The sequence below is a fragment of the Mesoplodon mirus genome (genome assembly GCF_964341445.2).
Source record: "Mesoplodon mirus genome assembly, chromosome: 7".
Classification (NCBI taxonomy): domain Eukaryota; kingdom Metazoa; phylum Chordata; class Mammalia; order Artiodactyla; family Ziphiidae; genus Mesoplodon; species Mesoplodon mirus.
This window is the reverse complement of record NC_138983.1, coordinates 53,912,919-53,940,158: the sequence shown is the minus strand read 5'-3', so window position 1 is coordinate 53,940,158 and position 27,240 is coordinate 53,912,919. Positions and strand designations below refer to the sequence as shown.

General features: G+C 52.0%; 1 protein-coding gene across 15 annotated transcripts in view; it reads right to left on the bottom strand.

Annotated features, from left to right (window-relative positions):
* LOC309807904 (uncharacterized protein) overlaps positions 1-27,240 on the bottom strand; it is an 84,787-nt gene that overhangs the window by 2,989 nt on the left and 54,558 nt on the right. For 7 of the 15 annotated variants that reach the window (XM_082627883.1, XM_082627879.1, XM_082627880.1 and 4 more), the window contains 8 exons: positions 26,102-26,272; positions 22,465-25,930; positions 15,375-15,523; positions 15,024-15,103; positions 12,453-12,616; positions 11,971-12,247; positions 3,635-3,721; positions 1,916-2,002 (listed from right to left, as the gene is read on the bottom strand). In XM_082627883.1, the coding sequence (XP_082484009.1) occupies positions 1,916-2,002; positions 3,635-3,721; positions 11,971-12,072 (276 nt within the window). In that variant the 5' untranslated portion in view covers positions 12,073-12,247; positions 12,453-12,616; positions 15,024-15,103; ... (1 more) ...; positions 22,465-25,930; positions 26,102-26,272. Of the gene's footprint in view, positions 1-1,915; positions 2,003-3,634; positions 3,722-3,850; positions 5,446-11,498; positions 12,248-12,452; positions 13,424-15,023; positions 15,104-15,374; positions 15,524-16,463; positions 16,554-22,464; positions 25,931-26,101; positions 26,273-27,240 lie in introns of those variants that run through there. The other 8 variants (XR_014294694.1, XR_014294691.1, XR_014294692.1 and 5 more) reach the window with 8 other exon arrangements.

The following is a 27,240-nucleotide window of genomic DNA, read 5'->3' as shown; positions in this document are numbered from 1 at the left end:
CCGGGGAGCCCAGGGGGGAGAAGTTGGAGACAGGGAAGCACAGCGAGGGCGCCGAGGAGGCCTTGGAGAGCCTTTCTAGGAAGAGGGAGGCCGGGGAAATGTTACCATGCAATCAGGCTGGTAACTAAAACTGCCCACGGAGCTGGTGACATGGGTGGAAGGCACCGGTGACCTCACAGAGCCTTCTGGGTGAGTGGTGGTGGAAGTCAGGCTGCGAGGCCCGGCAGGAGAGGAAGATGAGGAAGTGAAGTCAGCGTCAGCAGACGGGCCTTCTGAGAAGGCTGGCTGCCCATGGAGGCAGAAGTGGGGTGGAGGCCCAACGGCTGTGAGGTCAGAGGACGGCAGCTGGAGTGGAGGACCCAGAGGGACTGGACAGGGTGAGGGGCCGCAGATGCTCTCCTGGGGCTGCTGTGGCCCACGGGAAGGCCAGGGAGGTCAGGGACCTGCCCCACGTCACACAGCCAGTCCCGAGCCCGGTCCTCTCCCGGCAAACCGTCTGCAAAGTTGAAGGACCCAGGGCTGTCTGGGGGCCTTTCTGTGAACACAAGCTGGTTTTGCCCCCAGGAATCTGGAGTGTCCTTATAAAAAGGGTGCATCTGTGTGTGTGCTGCACCCTGAGGGCTTCTCCATATGCCCATCTTCCCTACCTCACTGGACCCCAGTGTGTGTCAGGGAGGGCACTCAGGGATGAAGATGAACAGGGCACTGCCTGCCCCCAGGCACTGCTCTGCCCGGGTTCCCTGGGGTCCTGAGGCCTGGGGGCAGCCTGATAGCTGGGGGGCAGGGGTGCTCTGACGGCCCTCAGCTCCTGTCCATATCGATCCTTCCCCTTGGAGGATGCACAGCCTAGGCTGCTTTAGTGCTGGTTTTTTCCCAGGAAGCCCATGTGTGCCCCACACGTTTCTGGTCTTTGAGAGATGGGAGGGGGCCACCCTGGAATTGCTGCAAGGTGTCAGTTGGAAGTTCTAATGAAGGAAAGACCCTGGGCAGGAAGCTCTGATGTGGTCGTGCTGTGGGCCCCTGATGGGGCTCTGTCCATCCCCAGGCCAGCCACCCACTGGTGGAATCAGCCCGTGGGCCCCTGTGGGCCCCTGGGCTGCCTCATTTCTAGGAAACTAATTCTCAGCTATGGGCAGCACCTGCACCCTGTGGCCCCCTGTGGACCGCCCGGTGCTTGAGTGGAAAAGAGTGAGGAACAGCACGTTGCAGTAAAATGTTCTTGCTTCCCCCGCTCCCCCATCTCACCTGTGTTGCCCTCAGTGAAGGACATGGGGTCGCAAAGGACAGAGGACAAAGGAAAGAGCCCAACTGCAGGGCAGGCACCAACTCTGAGAATCTGCTTCTTTTGGCCCCTAAAATATGAGGGCCTTTGATCTGTAAATTCCTCGTCTGTGGAAATAGTCTGCAGTCAAATGCTTTACCACTGAGCTATACCCCCTGCGGAAATAGTCTGAATGACAAACGCCCAGTGATATTTATCAACGTATCACCTGTAACGGGCTCAGAATGGGAAGACTCTACATGCTGCGTGACAAGAGGGAGGGTGAGCTAATCACGGCCGCCACATGTTGCAATCCTGATGCTGTAACTACAAGTGTGGGTAAAGTGCTCTGAATGATACCCAGGGTGCTCAGGATGCTGAGAGGAGAGCACAGACCAGAATGAGAAGTTATGGAGGCAGCATGATCTCATCCACGACATAGACATCAGAAACAGGCTGGCAGGAACCACGCTAAAGTGCTAACAGTGGCTGTCTCTCAGGAGTGGAAAGACGGCGATTATTTAATCATTAAAGAATTCTGTATTTTCCAAGTTATCCCCGCTAGGCAGGTAATACCTTTATAATCAGAAAAATAACAAGTATCAAATTTCAAACAACAGAGGCCAAGCTTTGGGGGAAATTCCACTTACTCACCCGGGGTTTGATGTCCGGAGGTGTGGGGAGGGGTCTGGGGAGGCCCCCCTTCCCCACCAGCCAGTAGGCCTCCTTGAAGTCCCTCCCCTGGAAGAAAGAGAAAAAGAGTTGAACATACCTTCTCAAGCAGAGAGCCAGGGCAGAGGCACGATTCCCACAACTGGGAGGAAAACAGCCTAGAGCCTAGAGGCAGATTGGGTCCAAATCCTGGTTCTGGGGCTGTCTGGGGGCCTTTCTGTGAACACAAGCTGGTTTTGTCACTTCTAGCTGTGTGACTTTGGCCAACTTACTTCACCTCTCTGTGCCTCAGTTTCCTGAATACCTCATAGAGTGGTGAGGATTAAATGAATTAATATTTATCCGTTAGAGAAATAAATAAATAATGAATCATGAGTTCTATAACCAGCAGTCATGGAATGCTAAGATCCCAGGATTCTGTGATTTGTGATTCTCCCAAACTGTTGAAGGATACAGTGGTCTCCCCTGGGATGGGGGTGCAGCTCCCTGGGGGGTCAGGATGGGCTGTCCTAGAAGTTTCACACGCCACCTGGACCAGGGATGGGTATTGTCCCTTGGATCCCTCAGGTCAGCCCAAAGAACCTGAGGTTGGCATGCTGCCCTCCCCACTCCCACTCTGCATCCCCTTCTGTCATCAGAATCCCCTGCTCCTTAGGACATCTAGTGCCGACTCCCCCAGACAAGACAGCCTGCCCTTACTCCACTCGCCCATCACTTCAGCCTCCAAAGCAAAGGATTCCGCTTACGCTGGCCCTCACAGGCTGTGTGACTTTGGATAAGTTACTGCTCCTCTCTGAGCTGCTGCTCTGACATTTCACCGTTTAATGAAGTGAGTCTTGTGGAGCCCCCCACGGGAGTCCCCCAGTTTCTGGGGCCCAGTTGCAACCCTGGGCCTTTAAATGCCCCAGCTGCTCCAGTCACTCCAGTAGGCCTGGCTCTAGCTGAGGAATTGGGGAAATGAAAGGCGGTGGGGTAGGAAGAAAAGTCATTCATAGGATGGTACCATTACCTTACTGAACGTTAACATTAAAAAAAAGAATGCGGACGTGACAGACCAATTTCTGCCTTTGAGGGCTGATGGGCAGGTACAACCCAACATCACACTGACAACATCAGAGGGCCAGCTGTGGGACTGGTGGGTGCACAGAGAAGGCATGACAGTTATTTCTGGGGGAAAGGAAGAAGAGGGACATTCCTGGGTCAGGGCAGGCTTCAGTGAGAGCTAAGGTCTGTGCTAGGGTTCTGAAGGATGAGTAAGAGCCCAACAGGGCTATGGAGAAGGCACAGGCTTTGGAGCCACCAGACCTAGGATTCAGCTGTGTGACTTTGGGTGAGTCTCTTTGCCTCTCTAATTTAGTTTCCTCAAATGTAAAATGGGGACGTGGATCTTCCTTTCATTATTTCTGTGGTAATAAATATGTTACTGTCTGTGGTGCACCAGCGTGCTGCCCAGGTAGGTCATCAAGAGAAGTAACTTCTCTGCCCCGGCCCTTCTCCTTATGAGGAGCCAAATGAGAGAGGGGCTCCCTGGAAGAAATGTTTCCTTAGAATTTGGGGAGTGAGGAGGACATTAAAGGTGATCAGCTCCCAGGCCGGCATTTCCTTTAGCTACGTCAGTCAGATGAGAATCTCTCCTGCTGCCCGCAGAAACTGGACCTCTGGAGACATTTCCCATCAATCCCAGGAAAGAAAGTCTCTCACCTTTAGCTCAGTCTGGCCTCTGATATCAATTTTGTAGCCTTCATCCAGGCTGAGCCGTGTCTGGGCGGTGCTTATGAATTCGGTATGCTGAGAAGAAAGGTAGTAGTCAAGTTACCACCTGGTGACAGCATTACCCAGTGTCTGGTAAAATCATTAAGAGCCTGTAGCAGCCCCAGTTCCAGCCAGTCATGCACACAATTCTGATTCATGCAGTACCTTTTGCCTGGCCCTCTTGTCCCCCTAGTAGATTGCTGGGCACTAAAGTGGAGGTCTCAAGGGAAAGGAAACTACATGGATTGATTGTTAAGGAGAACTCAAGATGAAGTCAGAACCCTAGGAACATAATCTCTACTTGTAGGGAAGTCTTTGAAGGCTGAGTCAGTGCAGATAAGCAGTTATTTTTCTTTTAAGGGCAGGGCTCCCCTCTAGGGCCACACATCTGATTAAGCAGGATACGTACTGAGCGACATGAGGGAGCACACAACCTGTGCAGCCAGGAGCAAAGGCTCAGTTTTTTCAGCTGCTCTAGCCAGGCCATCAGAGAGGCTCCTGCTGCCAGCAAGGGTCTAAAACGGTGTATCTTTTTTTAATTGAAAGGGGTCTACTCATTGGAAAGATGGGGAAACCAAGACCTAGAGGAAGAGCATTTTGCTCAAGGACACTAAGCACACCGGACCCAGTCAGGGTGAGGACCCAAGTTTCCTGCCTCTGGAGTCATTGTTTTCCCTGCTAATTCTCTCATGAGATCATCACAAAAGCCCTGCGCAAAGTTAAAAGAACCAGTGACATACATCATCTCCTTCTAGTTGTTTTACTGATAACTAGGGTACGCTGCCACCAGGCGGTGATTTGGTTACTAAGCACTGTTTCAAATAGCCAGGCTGCAGGGGTCATTGAGAGAGTCCTTCCCTGGGCTTCCCTAGGATAGAAATATGAGACACTCACGTATCCCTGTAGACTCCATCTGGGATGCGGTGTTAACTGTGTCCCCAAAGAGGCAGTACTGAGGCATGGTGAGACCTACAACCCCCACCATGCAGGGCCCTGAAACTCAGTTGTGCCCAGTGAGCTCCAACAGGTCCTGGACCCAAGAGAAGTCTCTACAACACTCTTGTCCCTCCAGTTCTCCCCAGACTGCTGTCCCCACCTCACATCTTGGGCTCCAGCTGGGGTGTGAGGATGAAGCTGTATGGAATCTCCAAGAACACCCAGAGAGGAGATGACATCTAAGCCAGGCTGTGGGCTGGGGGTAGGGGGGCACAGATAAATTGGAGCCAGGCTCTGCTCTTAATGTGCTCCCAGCCTGGTGGGGAGATACGTATAAATGCTAATCAGTGTTGTGAAGAGGGAAGCACCAGGGCTGTGCCAGCCCAGAAAGAAGACTCTGACCCAGCCCAGAGGACTTCCTGGAGGAGGCAGTACCTAAACTGTGTCTTGAAGGATGAGAAAATGAGTCAGCAGGGAACAGCAGGTGCAAAGGCACAGAGGCAGAGAGCCCACATGCCTGTGGGAAACTGCTAGTGGCTGGGTATAGACAGAATACAAAGTGGAAAGTGGTGGGAGATGTGGCTGGAGAGAATAGCAAGGCCCTTGGAGGCTATGAGGCGGGTGGGGAGTTTGGACTTTATCCCACAGATGAAGTTATGGAGAGAGGAAGGGGTGAGGGCACGAGAAGGATATTCTATAGTAGAGACCCTGAGGTCTCTCCTAGTCCCCTCCCAGCAAATATTGACTTGTTTGCATGACCACAGAAGGTCTCTGTTCTGCCTCTTCCATCAGACCATCAGCTCCTCAGCATGGACTTAGATGACCTTGACAGATGTTGAGATAAAAAATATATATGTGTGTGAATCTGAGCATCACAGATTCTTTGATTTATGACATCTTAGGACCTTAAAATAATAGAAGAAAAAAAGAATTGTAAAAATTTTCTATTATGGATTTTTAGAATCTCAGGATTCCAGAAGCACGCCATTGGGGTTGCCCCAGCCAGCGTCCCAGGCAGGGTTGGGAGACTCCCGCAGCCCCAAGTCCATATCTGAGTGCAGTCTAGCCCTGATGTGAATGGGCACAGTGGGCACGTGCCTCATCCGGAAGTCGCCCACAGAGCTGAGGATGTCCAAGGCCATGTTGGTGATCTCAGCTTCATGCTGGCTCCTGTTGCACCAGGGCAGCCTTGCTACCACCATTTAGGCATCCCCGATGGTCTCCACCTAGAAGTCACAGCCTTCATGCTCCAGGACAAGACGCCCCCTCCTTGGACTGACCCACATCCCACACAAGGCCACCTCTCTGGACCCCCTGACCCAGCCCTCAAGTCTTTGGCGAACAGTGCCATCTTTCCCAGGCCTCCCATCCCAGCCGCTCTGGCAATAATTAGACCTGCACATTTCAGATCACCTTTGTCTGAATTGCAGGTCTTACCTCTGACCCCAGACCATGAGCTCCTTGGCAGCAGCCCTGGGTGCCCCATCTGCACAATGCCGCAGCAGCAGATCAGGGCTTCATCTGGAGAGGAGTGCATGTATATTGGATATACAGCCTATTTCCCAAACCCTTGGCCTTCCAAGGTGTACTAAAAAGAATGTAGCGTTTGAAATCCAAGAGATGTGGATACAAACCCCGGCTCTGCCATTTACCTTGGTCAGGCCACTTCACCTGTGCAAGCCTCAGTTCCTCTTATATGAAATGCATATTAAAGATAAAGATTTAAGAGCCAGTTTTGTCACAGATGCTCAATAAACAGAGACTTCTCTTGTTACCATCATCATCATCATCATTATCATCACCATCACCATCCAACACCATCACCACCACGATCATCATCATCATCTTCTCCTGGGCTAATGCTTTTGGAAACGATAGAATCCCAGAGTCTCAGAATTAGGGGGGACTTTAAAGGCCACCCACTTGCCTCCCCATGGCTGTCCGGTCCTGCTCACGTCTCCTTCCTGAGGTGGCTTCTTCTCCCTCGGGGCAACTCTGATTTACAAAAGTTGAGTTGAATGGTAACCTGCCTTTCACCTGCTGGTTCCAGCTCTACCCCCTGAACTCAAGCCACAGTTCTTTCCTATTCTGAAGCTCATTCTCTATTCTGAAGGCCCTGTTCCAGGTGCTGGGGACACAGATGTATACCGTGGCCTTCTCCCCTGCCACAGGCCAGGCCAGCCAAGGTTGAAGACAGCAACTCTATACCCCAAGTCTTCCCATCTGCAGGTTAAAGAGCCCAGCTCCCGCACTGCCACTCCTACAGCAGGCACATGCAGGCATCCCTCGGACCTGTGGATGAGAGCTTTCCCTCTGGCCAGGGATAGCCACTCTCCCTCAGCACCTGGTAGACAGTAATAATAATGATGATGCTTCTCGTGCCCACAGGGGGTGCTATAATTCAATAAATTTCTTTCGCACACCATTATCTGTGGACTGTGCCCTACTACCTATGTCCCCCAGCTCTTTCCCTCACCCAGAATATCCCTGCCCCAATACCGGGAAGTGATCTGCCCTAATCATGCCACATTCTGCTCATACACTTAAATGTCCTCCCTACAGCAAGAGGCTTAAAATTTACTCCCCATGGAGCTAGCAATCAAGGACTCCCATGATTCGCAGAATTTCCTGACTTATTCCTAACTCTTGCTCCTGGTTTCCCACGTTTCAGCCAAACGGGAAACTTCCTGCTTCCCGCAGAGACACTCAGCGCTTGCTCACCTCCAGGCCCTGATGGTCTAGTCCCTCTGCCTAAAATGGTCTCCCCCAGTCCCTATCTGGTGAGATCCAAGCCGTCCATCAGCCCAGTTTTCACTGCATCGAGTCCATTAAATCTCCCCGGTCACCAGCTGGGGAAAAGATGTTTCCTTCCTCAGGGCTGTAACCTCCATCTCCCTCCCTCCCCATCATCTTCACTTACTGTGGGCTGGTCTGAATGTGGCTGGGTCAGGGGAAGGGCTGTCCCCCACTGTGTACATTTCCACAGAGGAGAGAGACCTCCCACCCCACGCCCCCGGGAAAAAGATGAGCAAGCCCTGGCTTTCCCCCTGCCCACACCCTTCTTCCCCGCAGGAGGACGAATGCATCATCTGATTGGCAAGATTGGAAGAAGGTCTAAGCAAGTGCTCCCTTATTACTCATATAACCAGACGCTATTCCAAACCCTTTACAAGACTTAGGTCTTCACAAGAATTCTGTGAGGTAGGTAGTATTACTATTGCCATTTTGCAGACAGAAACTGGGCCAGAGAGGTTAAGTCACTCGCCAACGTCACACAGCACAGATTTGAACTTGTTCAGTCTAGCTCCAGAGCCCATATGCTATGCTGCCTCCTGATGCACATGGTTTGGGCTCTTTCTCTCTCTCTGTTGGGGAGAATCTGCCTGCTATGTGGGGTTTCCCTCTGTTCTGCCCTGCACATGGTCAGCACGTGTGTCTGGGCCAGGTCCTGCTTCCCAGAGGTAGCCTGGGAGATCTACTGCTTGCTAGCCCCTCTTCCAGCCCACCAGGTGTGCAGCTGCACTTCAGGAAGAGACACCAGCTCTGGGGACCCAGCACTGCTTCAGATGGGTGATCCAAGGCCCAAACTGGGGAGGAGGAGCAGTAGAAAGCCCCAAGGTGGCCACACATCCAGACCACATTCTCCAAGCGGCTAAGCTGACCTCTAGCCCTCCACCTGCTTGCCACCTAAGCTGGAAGGGAGAGTTTGGCGTAATTAATAACCATCCCTATAACCCCAGCAGCAGAAAGATGACCAGGCACAGGCCCTGCCCTTTAGGAGCTCAGACTCACAAAGACGATCACTCAGAGACTCCTGTCGTAAGGGGCACTCAGCTACAAACGAGGGCTGCGCAGCTCCCTGTGCACAGGTGTGGTCCTTTTGCAGCTGGGAGAACACAGCCAGAGGAGAGGTGGGTGCAAAGGTTTCCATACTAACAAACACGGAGGTGAATTCTAACTCCACCACTGGCTTGCTGTGTGACCTTGGGCGAGTCACCCACCTCTCTGAGCCTGTATCCTCATCTGTACAGTAGGGATAATAATGCATCCCTCTGAGGGGCATTTCGAGGGTTAAATGAGATATCCTGTGACAATCCGTAGGCCAGGCCAGTCCTCTGTAGACATTTAAGTGGTATATCTATACCCCCCGCAATTCTGTGCTTTCAAGGGGAGGCGTCAGCGCGTGCACGTGCTGGTGCTCATTGTCGTGTTTGTAGGAACGACAGCAATTCCTCTCACACTGCTTAATCTGCAGAACCACCCTAAGCCATAGGCACTTTCACCTCTGTTTTACAAATGGGAACTTGAGGCTCAGAGAGGTGAAGTGATGTGCCCAGGGTGGCTCAGCAGTATGGCCGGGGCCACGCCCACCCGCCAGGCGGAGTGGCTGAGGTAAACCCTCTCCTCCCCCGCAGCCCACTCAAGCCCTGCTCCAGAGTTATGTCCATGAAAGTGCTCACTCAGCGCGTGCTGGCAGGGAACCACAGACCCCTGTGGGACCAGGAAATGATCGCCTGGCTGCCTCCCAGCCCAGACCGGATTAAAGAGCAGTAATCAGATCCTGCTGGGACGGAGGGGAAACCAAGGCGGCTGCGTGAGCGATGAGAGATGCGCTTGCACATGGGGCGGACCTGGCCTCCTGTTTCCCCACATCTGGATGGGTGTGCAGGCCTTGTTTTATTTCATTTCACTCTGCCAGAAAGATGCAGACCTCTTGGCCAGAGTTCAGAGCAGATCAGAAAGCGTGATTCAGAGCTGGGAGGGACACATGTGTGAGAAAAGATTAGCAGGGGAGGAAGAGACAAGGTCAGGGGTGACTCAGGGCACATCAAAGCTGCAGGGCTCAGCAAGACGAGATGAGGAATCTTTTCCTGGGGCCCACGGTAGCTCTGGAGGCAAGAGGGAAACTCAGCCAGCATGACAGAGAATGCCTCAGACCATGGGCTGGGGCAGGAACGGGGAATGCGAAGGAAGATGTGTGCTGGGAATTCCAGTGGCTCAGGTTTCCGCGGGTCAGTGTGGGGTAGTGGACAGAGCTGGGCGGTGGTGGTGGACATGGCACTTTCCTGTCCTGGCTCTGTCACCTACCAGCTCTGTGACCTCAGGCAAGGCACTTCCCTCTCTGGGCCTCAGTGAGCTCCTCATTTAGTCAGCACATGTTTCCTGAGGACCTACCATGTACTGGACATTGCCAAGCACTGGGGACAGAGCAGTTTAGGTTGGAACCAACAGGTCCAAGGGTAGTTATGAGAGCATCACACAGGAGCTCTTAACCATGTCTGGGAGGGCAGGGAAGCTAACCTGAGACCAGGAGGGAGCAGAAGGGGAGAGAGAGCAGGGCTCCAGAAGGAGGGAACAGCATGTGCAAAGGCCTTGTGGTTAGAGAGAGCAACGCTTGTGTGAGGAATACAGAGGACTGCAGGGGCGGAGTGCGGAGATGCAGTGGGGAGGGAGGGGGGCCAGCTCCTGGAGGGCCTTAGGGGCCGCTACGAACCTGTGACTTTATCCTGAGGCTGTCCGAGTCCCGGGATGGTGAGCCCTGATGAAGCGGGGTTACAGGACCAGAATGCCCAAGTTCAAGCCTCAGCTTCACATTCTGCTGGGACTATGTAATTAGACAAGCTGCTTAACCACCTGTTTCTTCATCTGTAAATTAGGGGTGCTATTATCTACCTCATACATTGTTATGATGATCAAATGGGTTAATACATATAAGGCATCTAGACTGTGTACCAGTGTCTGGTATACAGTAAGCACTCAATAAGTACTGGCGATTACTGTTGTCGGGACACTGTATGTAATGCTACCAGCAGACTTCCTCACACCTCAAAGAGTTAGTTCTTTCCTCTGAAACTTCCTGCCCATGCATCCTTTCCATCCTGGCTTCAGCCCAGGGCCTGGCCCTCCCCAGTCCCGGTTTTCCTGGAGGGCGGTGGCAGGAAGGGGGCTGGCATGTCACAAACGAAGGCTAAGGCCAGGGGAGCCAGGGTATGGCTGTTTCCTGGAGCTTCCTCCCCACCTCATCCACTGTGTCTGAGGCTGACCTAGGACCCCCTAACTATTGGATCAGAATAGGGGCAGGGGTGGGGTGGGAAGGCCCCCAAAGCAGGCGTAGAGGGCAGAAAGCTATTCACTTTCACAGGCTCACAGTTTACACAGCACTTCTACCAGGGGGAGAGGATCTGCCCATCATCTGTGAACCCCTTGGACTGGAGTCATTATTCCTGTTTTATAGATAAGGAAACAGAGGTCCAGAGAGGGGAAGACAAAGTGACATAGAAGCTGGTGTTCAGGGTGGGACTCAAACCCAGAATCTAGGGGTGCACAGGGACTAGATTGTGGAGGACCTTGACGGCTCTGCCAAGGCCCCTGCTGCCCACTCCATCATCTCCCACCCACCACCCACTCCCACCACTGGCCCACTTCATGTCTAGCCATCACAACCCATTCAGCATCCCTCCCAATTACTAGGTCCACCCTCTCAAGCCTCAAGCTTTAGCACTTTATTCCCCCATTGCTTGCCTGGAGCAACCACACCCAGGCTGGACAATGCTAGGAAGACAACACCTCCTCCAGGAAGCCTTCCTTGCTCTTTATTCATCTACTCCCAGATGGATTTGGGGCCCTCTCAGCCTCCAGCACTGAGAGCTCGCCGAGGGCAGGCACAGAAGCTGACTCACCTTTCGGCCCTTGCCTGGCACAGGCTGAATTTCTTTCCCCACCTCTTAAATCTGGGCTGGCCTTTTGACTTGCTTTGACCAATAGAATATGTCAGAAACAGCAATGTGCCTGATCCCAGCTTAGATCTCAAGAGGCTTCTGGGCTTCTGCCTTCTCTCTCAGAACTTTGCCACACCATGTAAACAATACCAACTCACCTGCTAGAGGGTGAGATACCATGTGGACCAGAACTGAGTTATCTCAACAAAGGCTCCAGAGTCCAGCCAAGATCAGCAGAGTCTCCTCTCACCCACAACTGACCACAGATGTATGAGTGAGACCAGCTGAGTCCAGAGACATTTCCAGCTGGACCTATAGGTTTGTGAGCAATAATAAATGCTTATCATTTTACACCACTGGGTTTGGGGAGATATTTGTTACACAGCAATAGCTTACTGATAAAAAATGCATAAATAAATGACAGGAAGTAAATGTATGATGCAAACACAACATAGAGGAGGGAGAGATGGAATGCCTGCCTCTTGGTCCTCTCACCTTACACAGGTCATGGTTGCCCAGAACAGCATCAAACAGTGTGTAGAGGTCATTGAGCAAGCCCACCACCTCAGTGGGCTCCCTCAGGGCTGAGATGGTGGTAAAGCCTACAGTGTCACTGAAGTATACGGTCACCTGGTCAAAGTACGCTGGCTCCACAGTCGTCCCCGTTTTCAGAGCTTCAGCCACAGACTTGAAGGGATGGGAAGGGCCAGAGTCACAAGGTGGGAGGACCATCTTTCCACAGTTGGAAGTGAGAGAGGGATATTTGGGGGAAAATCCTGGGTTGAGTGTCAGGGGATCTGGGATAGCTCTGTTGGTGTGCTGGCTCCTCTCCAGCAAATACCTGCCCCTCTCTGGACATTATTTCCTCTGAGGCCAGATGGGGGACCCTGTGCCTTGTCCTTGTTCCCTAGGGAAAGAGGCAGTAGAAATTCAACACTCATGTGCCCCCAACAGTGCCTAATACATGTAAGCATTCTATTAAAATATGTTGGATAAATAAACAATGAATGAATTGAATGAATTAATGGAACCAAGATTTACTGAACACCTACTATGTCCTAGGTCCCATGCTCAGAGCCACTGAGGCTAGAGGCACAACCAAGTCCACTCACGGCAGGAGCATCTGAGAGAGCAACCTTTCCATCTTCTCTCTCTCCAAACCCAGCTCCTCAGTGCACTCCTGGATCAGGTCCTCCAGGTTCTGGGAATACTTCTCCAGCATCCACAGCATAGAGTCAGCAACACTGGTCTTCTTGCCTTGGTTAATGCTTTTGAACTGAAAATGGAACGAAACTCCCAATTTGTCCACGAAGGTCAGCACACTCGGCCCTCAGGTTGAGAATCTGGGCCACAGGAATGAACCACACATAGTCCCTGCCTGGAAGAGCCAGATGGTGGGGAGCAGATATGTAATAGACAAGGGATGGTAACTCTGACAAGCGAAAGCACAGATGGCTGGGAGGAAAAATGGGTTGGTTCTCTATGAGGTGAACAGGCAGGGAGAGAACTTTGCAAAGGAAAGTTTGCCCAGCATTGCATCACCATTAACAAACACATTGGTTCTCACGAAAACACTGTGGAATAGGCATTCTTTGTTCTCAAAGATAAGTGGATGGATGGATGAAGAGATGGGTAAGTAGATAAAAGCAATGTATGTAGATTATTTACGTATATAATCTATTTCTACCTCTTTATTTCTCTCCATTTTCAAAAAATTGTTTACAAAATAAAATAATAAATATGTAAGGGTGCTGGGACCAAAGAAGAGTAAAGGTTAAAAAAAAAAAAAGGTTAATCCAGGAGTGAGGTCTATATGCAAAATGCATGCTAGAATTTGGTCACAATTTTGGATATGAGCTTCCTGGCAACAAAGCAAAGAGGGAAATAGAGATTACATAATCTATGGAGTCCGTGAGACAACGGAGTATTAAGCTAGTTGCTCAAAAGGAACACAACTACTGCCGGTGCTGAGCAGAGGGAAGTACCTCTCTCAGGTCTTCATAAGAGGACATTCACATGCTGTTATAAATTGTACCTTCAACAACAACCTTATAGGAAATATGGCACCCAGTTTCCTAGGGAGACTTCCCCAGTGCGGTTTGCACCTTCCCAAAGTGCAGTCAGTAGGAGAAGCAAATTAATGATGATCAAAGTGGAGGGGTTCATTCCTGTCTAAATCCAGCATCTCGACCTTTGTGTGTGTATAGATGTGTATGCAACCAACCTTCATTGATACTGCTTCTCTCAGGCAAATGTCTGTAAGGTAGGGAGTAGCAGCAGCCCCTGAAGAGCACCTATTTTGTATTGCTCATCAAAAGCAGAGGCATAAGCTTTAGAGGTCAGTTGCCATGAGTGTGACAGCTGCTGACCTTGAGACACCAATATGGACAAGAAGCTGACTGTAAGGTCATCTCTGCAAGGAAGGCCCCTATTTTATAAATTAAAAAACAAAGAAATATAACTTGCCAAGGACAACATAGTGGTGGAACAGAGTTTCAAACTGAGGTCTATTATATATTAATGTCATCACCAGCCACCCCTCTGAATTATTTTATCATTTGGAATGTGTTTTCCATTGTTTCCCTTGCATTGCCCAGGAACAAAATCATAGGATCTACAAATAACAATCACTTTCTTCTTCCTTTACAACGTTCATTTTCTTGCTTAATTGCATTGGCTGGTACTCCCAGAACAATGTTATATGAACACAGCCCAAGTCTTTCGACTTCAAGGTCAGTGCTCTTTATCCTCATTCTCTTCTCAGAAAATTACTTTTTTTTTTGGCTTGGTTATTTCACTTGATGGTCACACCAACATGTCAAGTTAGACCAGAGTTAGTCTTTCTAGGCATCACCTAAGGAGATCTGAGGCTCAACAGTGCAATCAATTTGGCCAAGATCAAGTAGTAGGTAAGTGGCAGCATAGATCTGAATGCAGGCCTTCTGACCCTTAGCCTCCCCACAATGTGATGTAATTCTCACCTTCTGCATGTGAAGTATATCATGTGCCTGTCTCTGCCTTCTCTGCCACTGAGCCTTAGGCAGGCTCACCCCTCACTCAGGGCAAGAGCTTGCTCCCCCACCTCGCTAGCTATGGCAATCTCTGACCCCTGGAAAGATTCTAGGCTGGTGTTTTAAGAACTGGTTGCTCGTCCTAGCTCTGCAACCCACCCTCACAGTGGCCACTGAGAGCTCATTCACTCTGAGGTCCAGATTTCCCATAGGACACCTGTGTGCTTCTCCTGTCTTCCTGCCTCTCTCTCCCTCATCACCTGTCTGGAAGCCCCTCTCGCTCACTGAACCTGTCCTTGGCAACGTTCCCCTGTGGCTGGGGAGTGCAGGGCAGGAACGGGAGGCACAGAGATGTCACCTCAGGCTTGATGGGTTGCTCTGTGGGAGCCATTACCCTGCTCAGTCAGGCCCACACACTCCACCACCGCCCTGCAAACTCGTACGGGCTTGCCTCCCCCTCCCAATGCAGTCCCCAAGGCAGGCCTGGGGGGCCCCAGTCCCCCTCACATCTTCCATTCCCTGATGCGGGGAACCAGCGCTGCCTACACGGCCACAAATGGCCCCTCTGCTCTGGTGCCAGGAGGCCCAGCACAGGGTTGGGTCCCCAGCATCAGCACTGCAGAGACAAACCTGGGCTTGGGTTCCAGCCCCACCTTTCACTCCCTCACTTACCTTTGGCAAGTCCCCTCACCTCACTGTGCCTGGATTTCTCTCTTGTAGAGCCCAGATAACAGCAATGCTTCCTCGGAGAGCTATCATTAGGGTTAAATGAAGTAAACACAGCACTTAGCACGGGTCTTGGTGCTCAGGAAGGCAAATGTCCCTGAACCCAGAGTTCTGAGGAAGCTTTCCTCAGATGGTGGATCTCAGGCCTCACCCTCAGCGATGACGATGCTGGCCCATTGCTCCCTTTCTGCACAGTGGTTCCAGGCCCCGGGGAGAGTGCGGGGCCCCCACTGGGGAAAGTGAGGTGAACCGATCAGCCGTTTCTTGTGAGCAGCCAGCTCCTCTGGGGACACTGACCTGGGTATAGATCTGGTCCAGGTTGGGTCTGTCCTCCGGAGCCTCCTCCCAGCACTGCTCCATCAGCTGGATGCACTCAGGTGGCCCGCGGTGAGGAGACACCAGTGGCCGGCACAGGGGAGGGGAAGACACCACCTTCCTGATGATTTCTGCAACAAGCACGGGCCAGGCAGTGGGGCTGAGGTCCCCAGGAGGGCTGGTGGGAAGGGGTGGGCCTGGGATCCTGAGACGGAGGGCAGGGTGGGCCTGTGGGGTGCAGACATCAGGCCCCGAGTGTATTCCTCAGCCCCCTGATCTGTGTCCCGGGATGTGCTGGCCAGTGGACCAGGATCGCTGTTTTCCTGGGTCTGCCCCAGAGCGTGGCTGGGGAAGGGGTCTCTGCCTGGGAGACAGGCGAACAGGGTTTGAATTCTGGATCTGCCACCACCTCTCTATGAGATGGTGAACAAGACAGCAATCTCTCTGAGCCTCGGTCTCCCCATCTGTGAAATGAGCTTAATAAACTGCCTTCTTAAGAGGGGTGCTGAGGGAGGAGATGACAGATGCTAGATCTCGGGGTACTAGGTTCACTCCAACCCCTGAACCCTGCACAACTTGTTACTGCTCTGTTGCCAGCAATGACCACGAATGTGCTCGAGACCTGTGCAGTGCAGCTCTTTCTGCCAGCCCTGACACCTGGAGGCTGTCTGGTACCAACTCTCCACAAGTGTGAAGACTCTCTGCTTATCATTATCCCCATTATGATGACTATTCTCCCAGGACCACCCCTGCTGTGGATCTTCCTGTCCCCGCTCCACATGATGAAGACCACAGACTAAGTCCAGATCAGATAGATCAACGATCCAGCTCCGTCTCTGCCACTTGCCATCGCTCTGTGCCTTGGCTTCCCCACCTAACAACCAATGGAAATAACCCCACCTCGGGAAGTTGTAGTGGGGCCTGGGGGAGCTGAGAGATTCACAGGAGCACCGGGAGGAGGTGAGGCTGGGTACCAAGCTCAGGCTCTCAGCGGCACAGGAGGGGACTTCGAGATTATCCACTTATATTCTGTACACGTTATGCCACCTCTCTGAGTTTCAGTTTCCTCACCTATCAAAAGGGCATAATAGGGGCTTCCCTGGTGGCGCAGTGGTTGAGAGTCCGCCTGCCGATGCAGGGGACGGGGGTTCGTGCCCTGGTCCGGGAAGATCCCATATGCCGTGGAGCAACTGGGCCCGTGAGCCATGGCCGCTGAGCCTGCGTGTCCGGAGCCTGTGCTCCACAATGGGAGAGGCCACAACAGTGAGAGGCCCGTGTACTGCAAAAAAAAAAAGGCATAATAATAGTACAGACTGCACAGGGCTGTTAGAGGTATAGCAGGTTAACCTCTGAGGAGCGCTGTGATCCTCCTCAGAGACAATGAGGAGGTGGGTCCCTTGGAACCAGTGAGGAAAAGTTTCTTTCTGGATTTCCCTTGGCTGACCTCCTTGTTGGGGGCAGCCCATGATTCACTGTCCCATTTTACAGACAGGGAAACTGAGGTTCTGGGGTGGTGAACTAGGTCACCCACAGCCACAGGGTAAGTAACAAACAGATGCCAGAACTAAGCCTGATCGCCTCCCAGCCTGCACAATTTTCTCTGCCCAGAGGTTGCCGGTCTGCAGGCGTCAGACCCTGAGGGCCTCTGAGTAAAGGGTCTGGGAAGCTGTATGTGCTTGCAAAGGAGTGTGTGCAGATGGAACCAATAATAGATCACACACACACACATGTCCAGCTCTTTTTCAAAAGTATTTGGATGGTGTTGTGATGAGTAAAATACAGATCCATTTCGAAGTGTTGCTGATTTCAGAGCAGATTTTTGTCTTTGGGCATTTCCTCAGTCAGCGGATATTAAAAGTCAAATAGTAGCATGTGAAGCTCCAAACTTTTTTGTCATTAAAGTGGAGTCCTCACAGGCAAGCATGTTGGGAACCCCTGGCCCAGTCCAGGCCGGGTCTCGGGTTCCCTCCCCATGCCGAGCCTGCTGTCCACACCCAGTGCATCACTGTGATGGACCAGCCCTGCTGACTGCTGACAGGGTAGGCTGCACATCCAGCTCCGTGGAGAAGTTGCTCCGTGGATGACTCCAGGAGATTTTAGGGCAAGAGCACTGAGCTCACCCAAATCCTAGACCCATGACTTCCCGCTAGGGAGTCCCTTACCCTCTCTGAGTCTCACTTCATTCATCTCTGAAAAGAGTGCACTAGCCCACCTCACAGGGTTGTCCAATGTCATAATGCATATGAAAGTGCTTTGGAAACCACAAGTATCCCCCCCAGCCACCACAGGATCTTAAAAAGATGCTATTTCTAAGAGTAAGGAGGTCTGCTTCCAACTGGGAGAGTCAGGAGAGAACATGGGATTCCCCACTAGCACACCCCTAAAACCACCCAGTATGCTAGGCACTTTGTCTAAGGCATTTCACTGAATCCTCACAAATACTCTGGGAGGCAGGCATCATAGTCCCCATTTTACAGATGAGAAAACTGAGGCTCAGAGCCTGAAAGAGATTTATTCAGAGTCACAAGGTGAACTGGTGTGGAGCTGGTCTCAAATCCGTGTCCCCCAAAGACTATGCTCTTGACATTTTACTGCCTGAGACCAGGAAAACTGCAGCCAGGGAGTAGCAGGTCCAGGACTGACAGCCCAATCCAGGGGTGACCCTGGGGTTCCAGACCTCATCCCTAAAGCATGAGAAGCCCTAGTCTGAAGGGCCCTGCACGGTGGCATGGCTGACAGACCCCTCCGGCTGGTCCCCCCTCTCTCAGCAGGCAGATGTTTCCAGGGGCGGCGGAGCAGTTGAGGAGAGTTGAACAAGTGGCACGACCAAGCCCCTTCCCTTCCCACTCTTCCACCCCATAAATCTGGGGCCTGGAATGCTCATTATTCATGGAGCAATGCTTTGTGCAGAAAAGAAGCGAGGCCAGGCCTCCTCATGAGTTAAAGATTATCCATCTGGGGTGGGAGGGGTGGTGGGTTCTGCTCCATCCCTGCCTGTACTGCAGGCCGAGATGCAGGGTATCTGTGAGACAGGTCCATGGAACTGGACAGAGGCAGCAGGGGGACAATTAGAAGAGCAGCCTAGAGTCCAGGGAGCCCTGACAGATAACACAGAAGGGGAGGAAATATTTCTGAAGTTGGGCCCTGGCACTGGGTCAGAAGAGAAAATGCCTAAGACCAGGTGATGATGAGGAAGGTGTGAGTGATTACACCCAAAAGCAGGGGGACAAAAGTGCTCTTCAAGGAGCCCCACTCAGGCAGAGGACCAAGCCCCCAAATACTGAACAGACTGGTGACATCAGGCATGGACCGGATGTCTGACACATTTTTAAATCTGATCCCCACTATAAAGATGGGAAAACTGAGGCTCAGAGAGGGTAAGTGATTTGTGTAAGGTCATGTAGTAAGTAAGTGGTCCAGGGGGAGTACTGAGGTCTACATAGACTCAAAGTCTGTGCTGGGCAGCCCGGTGGTAAGGGCATGAGCACCTCCGGACACGGCAATGACATTGGGAGAGGAAGGAAGGGGTTGGGCTTATACCCAGAAACCAACGTCTTTAGCCCTGGAGCTGGTCAGCTGCCATTTTGGCAGAGTTGCTGAAGGCTGCCTGGTTTAAGTCAAAGAAACCCAATTCTTGCTGTCAAACCAGGCATGTGTGTCTGTGTGGTTATTTCCAGGCCCCAATTTCCTGATGCTCACAGAGCTCCTCAACTACATGGGGTTTCTGCCAGAGACAGGCCAAGGAAGGAGGAGGAGGATGCTGTACCTTCCGCTGAGAGCCCTGGGGAACCATAGTGCGGGCCTCAAGTCAGCACCTCCTGCAGGATGATGCCGATACTGAAGGTGTCTCCTTTGAGGGTGCCCCGCCCAGGTTCCCCGGGCCCCCACAGCAGCTCCGGAGCTGTCCACAGCAGCTCTGCAATCACAGGATGAGGCCACACAGCCGTCACCCACTGACCACCCAAGCTGGGCGGCACTTCACACATGTGGTGTCATCGTCCTGTCCCTACAGCCCCGGAGGAGGGAGGTGTTTCTGTCCTTCCCCATTCACAGGTAAGGGCCCCGAGGCTCAGAGAGGAAAAACCATTAATTCAAGGTCACACCACAGGAAGTACCGGAGCACCGGACATCTCCCCACTCCCCTTGCCTCACAAGCACCCAGTTTAAACAGAGGCCTCAGAACCTACTGGCAGCCTCCTGCCCACCCCTGAGCTGACCTTCCAGGGCTGGCCAGGGGTGGGGAGCCCGCTGAGCGTCCAAGAGCTCTGCATAACCACGGTCAGTGACCTTCAGCACAAAGCATCCAGCCACCACACGATTTCGGGACTTGAGGCAGCCATGAGGGAAATGCCGATGGTGCAGATACCACACCCCCTGGAGTGGAATAATGGGGGTCCCTTAGGCCTGTGGTGAATGAAAAGGACCCCTGCTTCTCTCAGAATTCCCACCGACCCCAGGAAACCTTCCTGCCTCCCCCTCCCCCTTTGCCACACTGTCAGATTTTTCTCAGTTAGACAAAGTGGAAAGAGCCCAGGCCTAGGAAATCTGAGCATCTCTTGTCTCCCTTCCCTCCCCATTGCCTCCACAGCTCCAGGTTTGAGAAGGGTTCTCACACGGATCATATCCAGCACCAGGGAGGGCTTGAAAGTCCAGTCCAGCCACAGAGCCTCATTCCGCAGCAGGTCCTCCAGGCTGCCCCGGGCACAGTGCTCCAACACAAGAGCACTGACCCCAGGGGCCACAAAGAAGCCCAGGAAGGTGGCAGTGTTCTCATGCCACAGCTCCCTCATCTGCCAGGGTCATGGTCACCTTAGCAGCCCCCAGGGGACTCTCAAATTGTGGACATCTGACCCCCAGTACTTAGCACCCGGCACACAGCTGAACACAGAGACGCATCAGAAATGTTGGATGGATGTGATGGGTAGATGGATGGATGGATGGATGGATAAAGGATGAGTGGATGGATGATGGATGGATGAATGATGAATGGGTGGATGGATGAATGAATGAGCCAGCGAAATGAGTGCATGGAAGCATCATGGATGAATAAATGAATAGGCTGTAGCCAACTCCACAGAATAGGGATCTAGGCCTTTTCTCAACCTAAGTGACATCATGGACCTAGAAACTGTGTAAATTCTCTCCCCAAGACTCGGAGACTGATGAGCAGAAGAGCAGAAGAGACCAGGCACAAGCAGAAAGCAGTCCAGCAGGTCAGAGAGCTCGAATCCAGCCAGCAAGGCTAGCATTTGCCCAAGCAGGAAAGATGAAACCATTGTCTGGCATGGCCTTCCTCACAAAAACAGTGCAGGGGTCAACCAAGTGGAGGAAACCTGAATACTCTTCCCCCTCCTTAGAGATTTGCATGCTTATTAGCACACGCGGTGGGGTAAGAATGGCCTCAAATCCTTTGACACTCCTGCTGTCAAGAGCCTGGGCCTCTGACCCCCTCCCCTTGAATCTGAGCAGGCTCTGTGACACTGTGACCAATAGAACATGGTGGAAGTGATCTTGTGTGTTATGGGTCCAGGTCTTAGGAGACTGACAGCTTCCATTTCCTGTTTGTTGGAGCCCTCTCTGTTGGAGCCTGAATGCTCATAAGAAGTCCCTCTACCCTGAGTCACCACACTGGTGAGACCACGGGGAGAGGCCCTGAGACTACCCAGAGTGCATGTCAGGCATGTACCTATCAGGCATGTCCTGATGAGTACTCTCTTCCAACTGCCCAGCCGAGGCCCCAAGCATGCAAGTGAAGACATCTGAGGCCTTCTAGACAGGGGGTCAGCAAACTTTCCTGTTAAAGTCCAGATGGTAAATATTTTCAGCTCTGTAGGCCTTGCAATCTCTGTCACAAATACTTCTGCCATTGCAGTGTGAAAGCAGCCATAGAGAGTTACATCAACGAATGATCATGGCTGTGTTCCAATCGAAATTTTTTCTACAAAAACAGGCAGTAGACTTGATTTGACCTGAGAGCCAAGCACTGACAGCCCATTTACAAGCCGAAAAACCACTGAGTGACCCCCAATACAGGTCAAGTGGAACAGAAGAACTGCTTGGCTGAGCCCTGCTCAAATTTCCTACCCACAAAATTGTAAGATATTATAAAATGGTTGATGTTTAAAGCCACTACATTTTGGGATAAGTTGTTACACAGTCATAGATAACCAGAACAGCATAGTAAAGGTTCTGAGAAGTCCTGTGTCTAAGCCAAGAAACTTCCAAACTCACTTGCTCACAGATAGAACCTTTCCTTTTAAGAAACATCTACACATATTGATTGCAAGATTCCCACTGGGAAATGCCTAACCTAACCTCCAGACACTGAATCTCTCCGAAGCTGATTCCAGATGGTGGTGATGTTGGAAATAATAATAAAATCCACAATTTTCCAAAGGCACTCTACTTGCCAGAGACAGTTCTAGGTTATTTCATCTATTCTCTCCAATCCTCATAATTCCCCTGGGGTGGATTTCATTAGCTCCATTTTACAGGAAAGCTAAGTGTCCTATGGAGGCAGGATTCCATCTCAGATCTTCCTGACTCAAACCTTATGCTCTCTCCTCCATCGCACAGTGCTTCTCAGGATGGTGACCATCTCAAGGGTGAAGGGGCTTATGTGAGTAGTGACAATAGGTGACTGGAAGCTCCCCGAAGAAAGTAATCCTGTCTCTTTTCTCCACTGCTGTGTCCCCAAAGCCCAGAGCATAGGCGGTGCTCAAAAAATAGTGGACAAATGAATGGATGTGTAGAGGGATGGAGGATACAGTTGAGGTCCTTCAATGGTGCTGATTGTACCATGTGATGATAGTGATGAAGAGGAGTGTGCCCCTGGTAGTCATGGGGGTGATCATATTGGGGTGGTGATGTGACGTTGGGGATGCTGGTGTGTGATGGTGACAGTGATGGTGTATATCTGTGATGACAGTGGGGCAGTGATCATGGTGATAGGAAGCACTTCCTTTTTTGAGGCTAGAAGCTTCTGCATTGAGTAGAGACCAACCCAGAGCAGTAAGGGTCTCCTGACAGCACCCCGTCCGCAGCCCACCCTCCACGCCCTCTGCAGCTCTACCTTTCTCAGGAAGACGAGGCAGCTTGGCCGCAGCTCAGGGGCTGTGCCAGCTTCAAACTTCTTCAGCCACACCCACTCTCCCTGTTTAAGAAAAGACAACAACAAGGGCTTCCCTGGTGGCGCAGTGGTTGAGAGTCCGCCTGCCAATTCAGGGGACACAGGTTCGTGTCCCGGTCCGGGAAGATCCCACGTGCCGCGGAGCAGCTGGGCCCGTGAGCCATGGCCGCTGAGCCTGCGCATCTGGAGCCTGTGCTCCGCAACGGGAGAAGCCGCAACAGTGAGAGGCCCGCGTACCGCAAAAAAAAAAGAAAAAAAAGCAGTGCTCACTGTGTGCAGGGCACTGTTCCAAGCCCTTTATCTGCAATACAGTAAGTCCCCTACATACCAACCTTCAAGTTGCAAACTTTCAAAGATGGGAACATGCGTTCCATCTACCTCCGGTATGAGTGACATTGCAGCTTGCCCTCCATCTCTTATTGCTGAGGATCCTTCAGCTCTACCATCTCCCACCTCCTCTCCCTCCTCCAGTCAGTAACTCTTCTTGCTTGTTCACTTGATGCCAGCCCCTGTGTGCCAGCTGTTATAGTGTAAACTGTACTTTTCAAGGCACTATACTGTAAGATTAAAAATATTTTCTTTATTTTTTGTTTGTTTTTTATGTATTATTTGTGTGAAAAGTATTATAAACCTATTATAGTACAGTACTACATGGCCGATTGTGTTAGTTGGGTATCTAGGCTAACTTCATTGGACTTACAAACAAATTGGACTTATGAACGCGCTCTCAGAACAGAACTCATTCATGTGTAGGGGAGTTACTGTAGTCTATCTCATCTTCACAACCTCATGAAGTTGGGGCTTTCATTAACCTCATGTCATTGACGAAGAAACTATAGCACAGAGAGGTTAAGTGACTCGCCTGAGGTCACACAGCTGGTAGGAAATGGGGCCAGGAGTGGGATCTTGGTGATGTGATCCCAGAGAATGTGCCCCTAACCTCTCTGCCTTCTGGCTTCTGAAAGCCAGCACCATGGCCAGAACTCAACCCCCTGCAAGAGGGGTGGAGCAGGCGTCTGATGAAGTTTCCCTCCCACTGCCACACAGAAGTGAAGTGTTCATTCTCCTAGCCCCGCTAACATGCTACCTACATTCCTTTGCTCTAGCTGACCCCTGTGTCTGCAATGCCTTCCCCTCATTTCCATCTGCCATCACTTCTCATTTTCGGGCTCCACCCTGATGTCGCCTCCTCGGCAAAGCCCTGCCCACACCCACACCCATGCAGATCAGCTCCCCCAGCCTCTGGGCTCCTGGGTTCCCCGTATCCACATCTGTCTCCCGCCAGCCTCAAGCTCCTCCCTGCTGGAGCCCGACCAGTTCCTCTCTGTGTCCCCAGAGCTCAGCCAGCATCAGACGCAGAGCAGAGCTCAGTGACCGTGGTTGAATGAAGCGTGTACAAAACACTCAACCCTGTGAAGTGGGTCTCGTTATCCCCATTTCCTCTGCTGGCAAACTGGAGAAGTGAGGCGCCCGTCCTGAGGGGCGGCGGGCACACCTGGGCCAGGCCTCATCCTCCGCTCGGCTCTAACTCACTACAGGCCACAGGAGCTCAGAGGCTGCCCACCCCAGCCTTCCTCACTGGTACCAGCCTCAATTCCCTCAAAGATAGAGCACAGCAGTTGGTCTCAGTGGTTCTCAAACTGTTGCCAGTGTCACAGTAAGAAACACATTTTACCTTGGTGTGCTAGCAAAGCTGAGTATATAAAAGGAGTACACACGCAAAACTGGAAGTTTCACAGAATGATACCTTCCTAGCTGCCTGCCCTCCACTCTCACATTCACCACTTTTATTCTATCCTACTCAGTTCCATTCTTCTCTCTCTCTTTCTAGTCCAGCCTCTTCCTTTTTTTTTTTTTTTGCAGTGCTAGTCTTGATTCACTATATTGGTTTCTTGACCTAAAAGGGCCATGACCCACAGTTTGAAAAAGCTCCAGTCCAGATGAACGCTAAGGTCCCTTCTGTCTTCCTGGTGCTACCTCTTGTCTGCACCCCACCCCACCATGACTCTCCCTGCCTAACTAATTCCTTAAAGACAGGCCAAGTGCTACCTCCTCCAAGAAGCCTCCTCAGATCCCCCAAGGCCTGGACCGATGCCTGCTCTTGTTCTCCTGGCCTCCACTCCCTGGGGTGACCTTGACCTCTCTGTCATAACCTGCTTATACACCTGTCTCTCCATCACTTGGTTGTCCACTAGAGACCAACCACTCTGTCTGTCCTGTTCACCAGACAACCCAGCATCCAGCACAGCAGGGGCTTAATAAATGCAGGAAGCATTCCATCGATCAACAAATCCATGAAGGATCTGACTCTAACTTCAAGAAACTAAGAATGGCTCTAACACCTTTCCTGGGACTCCGGTCCTGCTACACTCTCCTTTTCTTCACTCTACCAGGCAAGAACCAAGAAAGCCCTTGGCTCCCACCCCACCATTAACACATGCATCAGAGCTCAAAATCCAGCTGTACTGCTTGCCAGCTGCGTGACTTGGGCATGCTACTTACCTTCTCTGAGCTGCAAAATGCAGACCTCAGCAGAACTAGCTCACAGGGCTGCCGTGGGGTTAAATGTGGGCCTGTTGTCAAGTGCTCAGCCCAGTGTCTGATATAAGAAAACTCCCCATCAGCAGCCATATGAAGTCCCGGCTGCCCAAAGGAGGAAAGCACCCACATACACTTACTTTTCAGGCCATCCATGCTGCAGAGCTGCTTCAGGACCCTTGTGGCCCCCTGCTCCCCGGGTCCCAGAGAGGTCAGCAGCCCCACAGGCAGCCCGTATGCCCTGAGAGTCATGGACACCTGCCGGGCAGTAGCCAATCAGATATCCTGGTGGGAGGACACAATGGCCACGTGAGCCCAGCCAAAGTGTCTCATGATGGACAGCAGCACGTGGGCAGCCGAAGGCAAGGTGGGCACCAGCACACCTCCTCCCTCTGGAACCCCACACACCCGGGAGAAGAGGGTCTTTCCCCAGCCTTGGGCCAGCAGGGCTGCTGCTGGGCAGTAACCAGGATTGACAGGGTCCACAAAAACAGCTACAGTGTCCTTGTGGGCCAGGAATGTGGCCAGGGCGCTAGAGGTGTCACAGCCCGTGGGAAGAACCACGGAAGTCAGCTGTGAGTCCAGGGCCAGTGAGGAATCCTGGTTGGCTTGGTTCACAGCCAGCTGGGCAGCCACCCTGGGGAGGGCCTGAGCAAAGATGGGGTCACAGTCCCAGGGACCCAGCACCCCCAGGGTGAAGGTCCAGCCAGCCACAGGAGAGCACCCCAAAGCAGCACAGAGAGAAGTGGCAGGAAAGGGACTATCCTTGGATGGCTGAGAGTAGACCCTCACGGGCCCTGGCAGGGTTGGCAGGCCTTCCTATGCAGCAGCTTCCAGGACCGACCTTCAGGGTACAAGCCCTCTTGCAGTCCTTGGAAAGAGGGATAAAGGCAAGGTTTGCTTTCTAGCATTTTCTGCCTATGCTTCCTGCATGATCTTGAGGCAGACACCCCTCCTGCCCCCAGAACCTCAGTCTCCTCATTGGTAAAATGAGGGATTTGGACCCATGATATCGGAAGACCCTCAGCTCTGGGGGCCTAACCTCCTCCGCAGGACTGGCTCATAGCCCCGTGATACACACGCACGGTCCTGGGCTGGAGCTCAGTGGCTCGGCATGGGTTCCAGAGTCAGAGCTGGCCACACATGGCTCACTGCTTCCCATCCTTGTGGCTCTAGACCAACCTCTGAAGTTTCTGAGCTTCATTTTTCTCTTCTGTAAAATGTGGATAATGAAACCTACTTTATGGAGTTATCATGATGATTAAATGACACAATAAAGCACTTAGCAGTCTCTGGTGCTCATATGTTCAACAAATCTTACCTCTTTCAACCTATTGTTATTATTTCTTCCTTCACTCATCTTCCAGAGAGGGCCGAGTTCTCCCTCTGGGCCTCTCTGCCTCTGACCCTCAAGCCCATCTCCAATCCCCCTCACAGCCCTGTTCAAACAAAGGTCCCTCTATCTCCATCGTACAGATGAGGAAACTACAGGAAACTGAATGGAGCTGGCAGAGACAGGATTTGGGCAAATCTGTTCAACTCATGTCCCACCCCACACGGGGCCCCCTTGACATTTGGACTGGGGCATCCCCACTCCATCTTACAGTTCCAAGACCCTCATGCCCATCCTGCAGCTCCTGCCTGGCCTCTGCCTGCACCCTGCGTTTGCTCATGCCTCACCCACAGGACTCATGCATCTCCTTACTACACTATTTATGCAGCCAACAACCTTCCACTGGGGGCACCCCAGGAAGGCAGAAGATCCAATCTCACCCTTAAGAAACTGCCAAGCTGGTAGGGAGGCAAGTCCCAGCCAAGAGAAAAGCGGATCACAAGTGCGGGCAGTAGCAGGACCCGTGGTGAGGATCTGAGGACCCCAGGAGGAAGGCTCACGGAGGGTTTCCCAGAGTCTGAACCGCCTACACTTGGAGTGTAGATCAGGAGGGTAAGAGGATGCCCTCCCGATGCCAACTGCAATGGTCTGTGCAGAGTAGGTCCTAGAAATTATGTTCAGTGCAGAGGAATAAGAAGGGCCTTGGCATCACACAGAGGAATAAATCCTGATTTTATCATTTACTAGCCCCTGACCTTGGGCAAGACATTTAACTTCTCTGAACCTCAGTTTTCTCATCTGTAAAATGGAGATGACAATAGCTACCTGGCAGAGCTGTGGTGAAGACT